The sequence below is a fragment of the Crocodylus porosus genome, unplaced genomic scaffold, assembly GCF_001723895.1.
Source record: "Crocodylus porosus isolate Cpor-Errol unplaced genomic scaffold, CroPor_comp1, whole genome shotgun sequence".
NCBI classification, from domain to species: Eukaryota; Metazoa; Chordata; order Crocodylia; family Crocodylidae; genus Crocodylus; species Crocodylus porosus.
Window position 1 is genome coordinate 43,072,030 of NW_017728886.1, and position 12,800 is coordinate 43,084,829.

Genomic DNA, 12,800 nt, shown 5'->3' on the forward strand with positions numbered 1-12,800 from the left:
GTTTTTTTGGTATTTGTATTTTTTTAAATGTTGGTATTTTGAGAAGCTTGCACACCTTTCTGTTCATGTTTAGATGTTGGGGGAGTACCAAGGCACCCTGACTAACTTTGCACCTGGGTAGAAACACTGAGCTGTCATTATTCTGTGTTCTTTCTAGAGTCAGTAGATCATGTTTCTATATTCTAATATTATAAAAGCCTCTGTCTGTCTGTCTGTCCATAATGCTTTATATGCACTTTGATTGGCTGACTGAAACAGCCAATCAGAGTGCGAATACAGCATTGGGACAGGAGGTGGCAGCACGGCGGAGCTCTGACATAATGGCAGGGACATGGGATGGAGCGGGGGGGGGCGAGGCCAGTGCCTCTGGCCTCACTCCCACTCCCCTGCTCCTGGAGCAGAGTGGATGGAACAGGTGGGGGGGAGGTGAGGTCAGCAGTGGTTCTCAGCCTTATAATCAAGGCATCCCTTGTTAGATTCAGAATACTTGTGGAAATGCCAGCTCTTTTCCCTCATTTTTTGATTATAGAGAAATCATGTTATTCCTTCTTTTGCAAGCTTTAAATTTATTGTTATTAGCTTGTGTCTTCAGCTGTAGACCTGGGGAAGGGAGCCCAGGACCTGGGGAGTAGCCCATAGTTTGGGGGCAAGCCTCAGGCTGGCTGCTTGGGGAAGCCAGGGTCCTGGGTGATGGATCCTTGGCCTCCTGCAGCTTGAGTAAAAGGGGGTGGGGTGTGGCAGTACACCTTACTGAATATGCCCAGAAGTGTCTCTCCTGAGTTGCAGCTACCTGTGTCATCCATACACCCTCAGTAGGATCTCATGGCATCCCAGGATGCCAGGGCACCCCGATTGAGAATCACTGATCTAAAAATTACCACCTCTTATCTTCTACATTTCTTATTGTGAGGTATATAATTAACAGTAAAAATACTGCTGCTCAACAATTGTCAAATACTTTGTAGGTACTTTGTAGCTTAGGTTGAGGGCAGGCAACGTACAGCCTGTTGCAAAGGAATTGTATCTGTCCTGTGGACCTGGGGTGGTGAAGGTATTTGACAACAGAGGGAATCTACAGCTTGGGGTGCCATGTGGTGTGTGTGAGAGGGGAGACAGAAGCCCCCCTCCCAACATGTCCCGGGACCCCGCTTGACAAACGCTAATTCTCACGGCAGGGTCTGGGACGAGCGGCAGCTGTGGGGAAAAGGCGCAGGCTTGGCAGTTCCATAGCTGCCTGAGCCTGGTGATTGGCGAGCCCCAGGGGCAGGTCCTAAAGGCAGCAAGGGACCATCAAAAGACCGCTGGGGAGAAACCCAGCTGCTCAGACCAAGAGAGGGAGAACGCCGGCTGGGGAAGAACAGCTGCCGGTGGGGAGAGACAGATGGCGGATCCGGGTGAAGAAGAGTGGAACGCCTGCGGAGAAGAGAAGGCCAGCAGGGGAAAACCGGCTGCTGGTGGGGGGAGAGGGAACACTGGCAGGGAGACGCAGGTGGCAGAGCCTGTTAAAAGTGGTGGGGTGAGGGGGTGGCAAGAAGCCCCAGCAGCGGCTGACGAAACCCAGTAGAGAAAACCCTAGGTCCGGGCTCAGGAAGCTGAAGTCTGCCAGAGGGTCACGTTGGGGAGGAGAAGAGCGTCCTCACCATCATGGGCCAAGACCAGGCTGCTCCAGAGTGTCCAGGTACTGTGATGGGGAAGGGTGATGAGCGATGGCAAAACCGTGCAGGTAGCCTGGTGAAGAAGGAAGAGCAGGCAGCAGCTGGCCCAGAGCCCAGCAGGGAAGGGGCAAGTTCCGCCAGGTGGTGGGAGTGATTAACTCCTAGCCTGCTGGTACCTGGGAAGAGTACCCAGAGAGACAGGCAAAACTCCTTCTCTCATCCTAGGGAGGCAGAAGGGTCCTGGGGGCCAGAGTCCCAGGCACTCCATCGGCAGACGCTGAACATCTCTTTGAATTGAGGCTTTTTCCTAAGCCATAGTTAATCCCAGGCTGGGGCATGTTTAGTTACCTGAAGGTTGGTCCGAAGACAAGGGATCGATTCAGGGGAGATTGACGGTGAACAGACCCGACCCCAATCGTGGCGGTCTTCTCGGGTGAGAAGATATCATCTTGGGGAAGATTACAGGAGCTGAAACATCCCAGGCCGTGGAAATGGCAAGGGAGGTTTGGAGTCCCACGAAGAAAGACCTGAGTCACGACCCCTCTGGGACCACTGACAGGGTACTGCCTCCCCATCTGTCAACATCAAAGTCATGGCAGGCAAGTAGTGGCAGTGCTTGGAAACATCTGTGTGGCCCCAAAGTACGGTCTCACCCTGATGTTGCTAGGGTGGAAGGCACCGACCAGAAAAGGGCCGAAGCCTTACAGCATCTACCAGTGACACGGTGACATTCAGCTGTAGCAGAAATTGGTGACACATTACAGTGGTGTGAATCAACAGCGGATAGGTCACAGGCAGCAGCCTGCCTTAGGCCAAGCTCCATTAACTAGGTTCACTGCTGCCCACAGGTTGCCAGACCCCTGGCTTAGCTTATACAATAGTCATCTTCATGTGCAATTTGTTCCTGTGTTATTTGAAAACTTTTAGTGTTTACCATTCAATTTTAGCACAAACTGGAAACTAGAAACTGAAAATTGTTCAACTGTGAGGCATAAATTTGTGTCCTTGTACCAAAATATTTAGTTGGTGGTGCAAATCAGGTACTTAAACAGTTCATTTTTTGACTTGTAAGAAAAAGGTATTTTTGTCCTCGCAAAAATAAAAATGTATAATTTGTTCCATATTCTATCAAATAAATTTACTGGACTTTAGTCCTTTGAAAATGCATTCATATATTCCGGTTGTCTCTTGTTTTGGGTTATTTAGAATATTTATCTTGTATTTTGGGTTATTTAGAATATTTACCTTGTATTAGTCTTAAAAATAACCTTAGGTATCTCACATGTGCTTTGCTCTTCACAAAATGTAGAATAAGATGCACTTTCTGCTTTGAAGAGCAGTTTGACAACAATAATATAGATTATGACAAGCCAAAATTTGGGATATCACAGTGACTGGCCAATGATAGTTAAAAGAACCTACTGGCATCTGGAATATGAGACTTACTTATCCAAGATATTAGTAGAATGCTCCTGTAATATATCACTTTTGAATTTTATGGTTATGTTGTTTACATCTTAAGCAAATCTAACATTATATTCTGTTTGAGTCCATCAACTTCAAAGGGAGCTTTACAAACAGATGGCTGCAGTACTGGGCTCAGTACAATAGCTATAGAGCACACAAGCAGTCTAAATCCATTCACTTCTTACTTTTGCTTAGTTCCATGAAAATATTAGAGTAGATTTCTGTTTGCACTTAATGGTCATTTCCTGTCATTTTCCTCCATACCATTGGTTGAAGTTTCACAAACAAAGAAACTATTAAATAAAAACATACTTCACTATAGGTAAACTCAGCATCAAAGATAATATATCTTGGGTATTTTGAGTGTCTAGACACTGAAAATTTGTAAACTTGGTGGAAGTCTGTCCTATATACAACATGGGGAGAGGGAGGCAGGAAGTAGAGTTTCCCTTTGTTATGGCTCACCATGTGGTCACAGTGTTCTGTATATGAGAAATATTATAAATAATTGAACAAATTAAGCATCCGGTATAATTACTTCTCAGAATATGGTATTAGAGATAAAATGTAAAATAATTTGTGCTGCATAATGTGAGCCATCCAAGTGTTACTTGGCCAGCAAGGAAGCAGCAAGCAGGCTGACTGAAATGTTCCTAAGAAAGTACAGTAACTAGATACTTCAAAATTAAACTCCACAGGGTCTCTTCCTCTTCAGCCTAGCGATTTAGGAAGGCACCAAATTTATTTCCAGATTAGCAAGTAGTTAGCACTGCAGGATTTGTTTATTTGCTGTGAAGAAATGCCACAGCAAAGAGAGCTAAACCCTGGGAATAGTAAATCAGAGCATTATCTTGAGTAAAATCTCATCCAGAGATTAAAGATTTTTTTTTAAATTAAGAAAACATTTTAAACTTTTTTACTGCAAAACTTGTATTTGTGCATTTTCATTTTGGTATCTATTGGCCCTGTATACAATGGGTTCACTATTTACATGAGTTGAAAAAGAACAGCTGGAGCAAGGGTAGCTTATGCTTCATCCTTATTGTATGTGGGTCTCTTCCAAATTTGGGGTGTTTTTAAGGTAGGTTTACATTTGTTCTAGAGAGCAACAGATCCAGAGAGTCCATTACATGGGGCAGGGATTGCCAAAATGTCTGAAATTCTTGCCACAAATCATATTGCTGAAGTGTAGGGAGAGTTGTGAATTGGTGTTAGATACATTGGCTATATGCTGCCAAGGTTTTTTTGTGCTGGAAGAATCCCCATTTAGAACAGCATTGAGGCCTCTCCATATAATTTCATGGAACACAAGGTTGAGAATGAACCAAGAGGTGGCCAATATTTCCATATCTCTTTCTAACCCAAATTTTATATCCTCTTAGTTTACAGAGCTAGATGATACTAATACCACTAAACCAGCATATGAGATGGTGCAGGTGGTGAGCATCCCACAGTGGGATTTTCTCAGGGAATGATATTCTCAGGGTCGTTCCCCATGTGAAATGTCCCTAAACCCTGTTTGTACACGTGCTCAAGGGGGTGTGGCTGTGTGCTTTAATTCAGATGGCTTCATGAGCCGCTCTGATTAAAGCTCCCAGAGCGTCTCGTGTATGAATGTCCCCACACATAAAAATGGCAGTGGGGGCACTTTAACTAAAGCTTGTTGAATGAGCTTTAGTTAAAGCACCCCCACTGCCATTTTTAAGCTGATATACAAAATGGTGGAGTCTTCTGGAGCACAGTAATTACCACATCCCAGCAGACTTGATTAATCAAGAATTCTCCACACTAATTACAGCACATCAGAGCAGCCTCACTGCTCATGTATAGGTGCCCTGAAACCCAGAGCATTGTAGATTAAGAAGGCCCATAAATCTGGGTCCAGGCTCTTTGGGAGTGATGGTTGTTTGTTTTTTTGCCCCTAGGAGTTCCTTTCAATTGGTTAGTTAATTCTTTCATTTTGACCCTTTCTGTGGTTCTTTTAAGGTGTAGCTTGGTGTGATGGTGCTCATAATCCCTGATTCAGTAGCTCCCAAAGTGTTAAGGGACAGACCAGTTACTTCCCCAGCTGTGATTCAGTAGGATTAATTAGCAACAGCTGGGATGAAAGATTGGGCTATCACCTCACTGAGGCTTCTTAACAACTCACCAAGAAGCTGTCCAGGGAAGAGATCCAAAAACTCCACAAGTTGGGAAGAAGACCAGTATTTCCAAATTGTATTTTGTCAGCCTCTTGGGAAGATTAAAGAGCATACTGTGGGGGCTAGAGGACCAACAGGCAGATGTTGTAAAGGGAGGTGGTGCCTTTTATAATCTGTTAACCACACTCTCACTCTTGGCCTTTGTCACTGGTTATTATGTGTACTAAAAGTAATTGTTTTGTACAGGTGGCCAAAATTATGTGCATCCCACAAATTAATCATTTGAGGACATTCCAAGTTTCCATTGTACCACCACTTATTATAAACATGTTGGAAAATAGGGGTGGTTCCAATTCTTTAAGTCCCTGGAAGCAACAAAGCTCCCTAAATCATAATCTTGTAAAATCAAAACATTTATTCTTTCTAAAACAACAACACTGCATCATACTATTTTTTGCCATTATGATGGATTTAGAGATTAAGATTTAAATTTTAAAAGTCCTTTTTCAAATACGTAGGGAGTAAGAAGAAGGCACCGGGTAACATGGGGCCACTACAGGACAGTCTTGGCAGTCTGGTGATTGCAGCAAACAAAAAAGCTGATCTCTTTAATTAATTCTTTGCCTCCATATTCCTGAACAGGGACTGGCCAACAGGGGCCATTTCCCCTGCTAGGATTACAGACGGACCCAGGGGAGGCACCACCATGGTTAGGGTCAGGGGCGACCTAGTTAGGGAACTTTTGGAGGGGCTGGATGTATTTAAATCAGTAGGTCCAGATGCTCTCCACTCGAGGGTGCTGAGGGAATTGGCAGGGGTCATAACGGGGCCCCTGGCACGGCTTTATGAGCGCTCGTGGGGCTCTAGCCAGGTACAAGAGGATTGGAAAAGGGTCAATGTGATTCCTATTTACAAGAAGAGGAGAAAGGAGGATCTGGGTAACTATAGGCCAGTTAGTTTCACCTTGGTCCCTGGGAAGACCTTTGAGAACATTATCAAGGAGCACATCTACAAGGGCCCAGCAGGAGAGGTAATGCTCAGGGGCAACCAGCATGAGGTTCATGGAAGGCAGATCCTGCCTGGCTAACATGGTTTCCTTTTATGATCAGGTCCCTGGATGAGGGCGTCGAGGTGGATGCCATCTTCCTGGACTTTAAGGAGGCCTTTGACACTGTTTCCCACCACAGTCTCTTAAAAAAACTAGGTGACTGTGGCATTGATGCCTACAGTCAGATGGGTAGCTAATTGGCTAGATGGTCACACCCAGAGAGTGTCGATGGACGGGTTGTTTTCGACTTGGAGGGATCTGGGCAGTGGAGTCCCACAGGGCTTGGTGCTGGGACCTTTACTGTTCAACATCTTTATCAGTGATCTGGATGTGGGTGTGGAAAGCATGCTGTCCAGATTCACTGATGACACCAAGATATGGGGTGAGGTGGGCACACTGGAGGGGAGGGACAGAATCCAGCTAGATCTAGACAAGTTACAGGAGTGGGCGGATGAGAATAGGATGGAATTCAATGCAGAGAAGTGCAGGGTGCTGCATCTAGGGAGAAGGAACCAGCAACACACCTATAGGCTGGGAAACACCCCTTTTGCCACCACAGTGGCAGAAAAGGATCTTGGAGTCACTGTTAACTCTAGGATGAACAAGAGCCACCAATGTGAGGAAGCGGTTAGTAAAACTAACCGCATCTTGTCATGCATCTACAGATGCACCACAAGCAGGTCCAGGGAGGTGATTCTTCCCTTCTGTGTGGCGTTGGTCAGGTCACAGTTGGAGTACTGCCTCCAGTTCTGGGTGCCGCACTTCAAGAGGGATGGGGCTAGCATTGAGAGGGTCCAGAAGTAGGCCACTTGCATGGTCAAGAGGCAGTGGGTCAGGCCCTACGAAGAGAGGCTAAAGGGTCTGAATATATTCGACCTCCACAAGAGAAGGCTGAGAGGGGATCTGGTGGCCATTTACAAACTCACCAGGGAGGCTCTGTTCCCCCTGGGCACCACTGGGAATAACGGCCACAATTTGTTAGAAGGTTCAGGTTGGACTTCAGGAGACACTACTTCACAGTTAGGGATGCTAGGCTCTGGAATAGACTGCCAAGGGAGGTGGTGCTGTCTCCTATCTTGGGGGTCTTCAGAAGGAGGCTGGACAGATGTTTGGCTGGGGTGTTATGATCCTGGTACTTGGTCCTGCTCAGGGCAAGGGTTCGGACCTATGTTCTGTTTAGGTCCCTTCCAACCCTAAGCACTATGAAACTGTGAGTTTTAAGTATCTAACAGGCAAATTTGTGGGGTATCACAATTTTACAATAGAATAGTCTCAATTTTAAAAATTATTCTGCCAAAGGTATTTGTATAGGTACCTCTTTGATTTTAAAAAACTTATTCATGTTTTCCAAATGCAGATTATTGACAAAGAGATTAACCCATATGTGGACAAATGGGAAGAAGAGGAACAGTTTCCAGCACACAAAGTATTTAAAATCCTTGGAAAAGCTGGATTCCTTGGAGTGACCAAGCCAACAGGTAGGGGAATACACAACTTGAAAATAATTCAACTTCAAGATAATTGTTACATATATTGTCCTAAACTGAAAACTGGATGTAAACCTTGGGTTCAAATCTGCACTTTAAGGTAAAATTTGCTAAAGTGCCTGTATTCCGTTTTGCAAAGGGATTTAGGGGAATTGGAAGTCTAAGTCTTAGTCACTTTCGTGTTTCAAAATGGGATCCGGGCTCCCAAGTCAGGAAGGAGCTCTTTATTTGCTTAAACTGAATCTGAACTTGTTCAATTTTGGGAAGTTCAGACTTAGAACTGAATAGTGTATATCTCTGTCCTGTGCTTTTGCTCACTTTTCCCAATTGAGGCATTTACTTTTGCCTGATACAGAGATACCAGGTTTTTATTCCTGGGTCATTAGAGTTTTGAAATGTCCAGTGTAAACACTTGCAATTAATTTATTTATTATAGGGGATACTGATTCTACTGATATATAATAATAATAATAGTAGTAGTAGTAGACTTTAACATAGTAACAACAGTAGATACTGATACTGGAAATGGTAATTGCAAGAACCAGAAATCTGTTTTTAAATGCATTTTGCTGGACATGCTGAATGAGCAGCTGGTACTAGGTAATAAACATTTCCTTAGATATAAAACTTGAAGCCAAAATGTCACGTGGCTGGCTAGAGCAAATCATTAAATTTCATATTTAGACCTTTACATTTGGCTGAAGTCAGTTGCCACTCTGCTACTGAATTCATTAGTGAATGAGACTGCTAAGCATCTTCAGAATTTTTGTCTTTTCTTTTTAGTTACCTAAATACAGATTTTGGTGCTTAGAGTATTCTCATTTGCAAAGGGTAAACTTTGTAGGCAACAAACAGCTTTTCCTCATGTATTTACAAGGTAAAATGAAACAAAAGCTTAGTAAATTACCCTTTTATCACTTCTCAATAAGCAAGCTTTTAGTGTTATTCAAATGACATGCTTGTTAACAACATTTATACTTAAATTACACAAAATTGAGTTTTGGTCATTCTGTAGCTGAGGTCACGTTCTGGTTACATAATGGCTAGCACAGATTGACAGGTTGCTAATTATACAAGCTGACAATCTTAAAATGGAAAAAGAATTAAAATATTGGGTTGTTTCTGTTTGGCCATCAATGAAATCAGTGTACATTTGTTTTCCATACTCAATTCACGTATTGTTTTTCTTTACTGTATTTACAAGTTTGATTTCTGTGTGCAGGCAATAATACCAACATGATATTTTTCTGTTTTTTAAAGCACCCACAGGAAGTCATTTCTATTTAATTTCTTTTTACTTTTTTGTACAAGGATGAAACATGCAGGTACTTGAGAGTAAATCCCATGTATAATTTTTCCACAGAAGCATTCAGCGTCAGAATCTATCCTTCATTAATATTGATTCTGATTCTGAAATGCACGGTATTCAATCTTCATTAAAGTAACTGCAATTTGAGGTAGTTCAAAATTGTACAAGATTGCATACCTAACTCTGTGTATCCTTTATGTGACCTGAACAGGATTTACTTTGCTTTCCCCATTTAGAAGAAAAGATGGGAGTTTCTCTTGACCAGAATTCTGAACAATTTAAAATGTGTTCTTTTGAAGCTTTTGACTCCTAGAAGTCAAAATGAAATAGGCACCTGATTTAGAAAAAACTCGACGATATGGACACAATGTAAAATAAAAGCAAAAAGTAATAAGGCTTTATATAACTCATAAAAATAGAGAATGCTTGATTCCATTTAGTTGCAAAATTGGGTGGTTATATTTTTTTAAAGTTACTTAAAAAGAAAATATATATGTTAGAATTTTTTAAGTTATTCCTTTACAGTTTTTTTACTTTGACCATTTTAAGGGTGTGTGTGTGGGGGGGAGAGGGGTTAGGTGATTGGTGTAATGTACATGCATGGCACATTTGCATGTATGTGTTGTGTACATGATTATTTGTTTGGCACTCCATGTGAAGTCATTAGGTGCAGCTTTCAGATGATGGTAACTCCCAGAAGGATCCTCTGCTAAGACAGTTGAGTGTATGGGAACTCTGACACAGACCACTCCCAGCCCACTGATCCCACTGCACTGGCTGTTGTCAGTCTGGTGACCTAGGACAGCTAGATTGGCTTGTGACTGCCAGATTTGTATTTGCCCACATCAGTGCCATGGCAGTTTGTATTACCTTTATGACATCACAGCAGTGCAGAGACTAAAGAATCTGGCCCCTCCTCTTAAAAAAATCTAGTAAGGTAGCCAAGGTAGGTGACTCAAGTAATAAACCAAAGGGAGATGCAAGATCTGAGTTCTGTCTCTGTCTTTTCTATTCTTTTCCTGTATGTGCTTGGAAAACTTTTTGTATGCAAATTTTCCTTGGTAGTTTGAGGATCAGGGATCTGGGTTTTCTGTTTGCCACAAAAATGTGATAAAACCTGGATCTTTTCATTTTAAGGAGAAAAACCCAGATTTTCTCATTTTAAGGAGAAAAACGTAGGAAATGGTAGGTTTCCCCTTGCAGGCTGGCAGAGTTCCAGCCTGCAAGGGGCTGGGGAGAGTGGGAAAAGGGCGACCAAGTAGGGGGTGCCATGTGCATGTACACATGCGTATGGCTACCAGACAGCCTGGAAAGCAGCTCCTGCAGGTCTTGGGAGGGAGGGGGAATTGAGACCCCTATAGTGAAAGAGGGAGGAACTTGGGCAGAGCTGGGGCTGCTGCCCAGCTGGGATGGTGAGTGGGGCTAGGGGCTTGGGGCCTGGGGCCTGGGGCTGGAATATGCAGCTGCTGGGCCTGAGAAGTGAGCAGGACGGAGCTGCAGGTGGCTTGTCTGGGGTGGGGGCTGGCTCCTCACTGATGTGTGCAAGCCTGAGGGTGGTAATGGGAGTCACGTGCTCCTCAGATTTGTGCTCGGCATGGAAGTGGGTGCAGGCTGCCTGCTGCAGACGTGGGTTCCCTAACCTACTGCCCTCCCCCTGGGGCCTCCATGGCCCAGCAGGTGGGAACTGGCATGGCAGGACAGAGTGGGGCAGGGAAGCTTGGTGCCACTGCTGCAAGCCCCGTACTGCCAAGCTAAAGCAGCCCCTGCAGCAGGGAGTGTGGTGGCAAGGAGTTGTGTCACTCACTGCTGCTGGCCAGGTAGGGGGCACCTTGCCATGGTGGTGCAGAGCTCGCAGCAGCGGTAACAAGCTTTTTTGCCCAGTACTGCTTTGTCCTGCAATGCTGCGTCCTGCCTGCTCAGCTGCAGAGGCCCTGGGGGAGGGCAGCAGGACAGGGAGTCCTGAACCCAAAGCAGGTAGCCTGCATCCACCCCCCACCCCCACAAGTTCTCCTCCAGCTGTGCTGTCCATGTTGGAGGGGGAGCCGAGCTCTGTGCTCTGCTCTGCTGTAGCAGCTGCTGCCTCCCATGGGTGGCAACCGGAGTTTAGTTGCGGCTGTGGGGGGCAGGGGCCTGTAGACCTGAGTCCCTGGCTCCAAAGTCCTGTTAGCTGGGGGCCCCCTCCAGCAGGGCTGTGGGTGGGGAGTAAGGGACACAAGCAGGGCTGGGGGTCAGGGGGTCAGGAGTAAGAGGCAATGGCATGGGCAGGGCACTGGCATATCAGGGCTTTTCAGTGCCACAAAGCAGTGGTGGAGGGGAACAGCTGCAGCAGGACCTGCATCCCGATGAGTGAAGGGGGCAGGGAGGAGCTCTGATTTTCCATGATAAAAAAAGCCAAACTCAAACGCCAAAATTTATAAGCATTTAGAATGTGTTTTATTATAGCAGTTGAGACACTGGTAAGCTTCCAAACTGCTTTAAAATGGTAAATATATCAATAAAGCATTGTGTTCAACTGATACCTGTATATATTGGTGTTTCATTTTAATCATGGAAAAATGGATTTTGGGAGATTTAATCAGATAATTTGCCTTTTTTTGTTTTTTGGTTTTTTTTTTTAAACAGAGAAAATCAAGAATCCCTGCTGAGGATAATACTATTTATGTACTTCACGTGTTGTAAAGCTTTAAGTAAACTAAAAGCTGTGTGTGGAAATGTAAATGATTATTACTAGCTTGCTAGTTAAATGGTATTTCATCATGTGATATTATGTTGGCTCTCTTCCACTGCATCTTATTTTTACAATCGGATCTTAACAGTTATGACTAGGAGAGAAAAGACAGATGGTGAGATATTTAAGTGCGTATGAGAACAACAGACATTGAGCCCCAAGTCTCTGTTAGATCAATGAAGAATAGAGCATATATTTTCATGGCAAAAGCAAATTGAGTAAAAGAAGTGAAAATGGGTGAACTCAAATTATAAAATAACTGAAAATGCTCATTTGTGCAGTGTGTCTTATGTATTATCCCTTAGCACCGCTAAGAGTTTGGGTTTGAAATGGAGAACAAATTATGTCTTTCTACAAAGTATTTTAAGTTAGAAATTTTCTATTGGAAGTAATGTCTACATCCTAACATGTTTTAACTCAATAACTGTTCACAGTTGTTAACAGTTCACAAAACTATTAAGCTGTGATTTGTCTGGCAAATCCAATTAGTTCTGAGCTGGCACTTCATTTAAAAATGCTGACAGCGTGAGAACATTTAAGATTAATTTTAAAGGGCAAATAGGATTATTGGGTGAAAGAAAAATACTGCACCCAAGCTCTGCCTGGTCCATTTTGCCATAAATGAATTTGATGGACAAACTCAAAATATGCCCCAAGCAATCAATCTCTTTCACATATCTACTACTAATATTGCCTCTTTGTAATCAAATTATTGCTATCAAATTATATAATCACTACCTAATTGCCCCTCAAGAATGACAGATTTCAGGGAGTGTTTACATGACCCCCTCTCATCCCCCACTCACCCTTCGGGGCCAGCCATGTAAAGACTCCCATCACTGCTGCCGCCTCCTCCAGGACGGGGGCCTCCCTCCCCCATCTGCCTCCACCTTGCAGCGGGATTTCCCCTGCCTCCCCTCTCCGCTCTCCTCTCTCTCTCCTCACAGCCTCTCCTACCCTGCCAG

General features: G+C 44.1%; 1 protein-coding gene across 1 annotated transcript in view; it reads left to right on the plus strand.

The window, feature by feature from the left end:
* LOC109308877 (probable acyl-CoA dehydrogenase 6) overlaps positions 1-12,800 on the plus strand; it is a 175,049-nt gene that overhangs the window by 24,255 nt on the left and 137,994 nt on the right. The window contains exon 2 of the mRNA XM_019533338.1: positions 7,669-7,789. Within this exon, the coding sequence (XP_019388883.1) occupies positions 7,669-7,789 (121 nt within the window). The remainder of the gene's footprint in view (positions 1-7,668; positions 7,790-12,800) is intronic.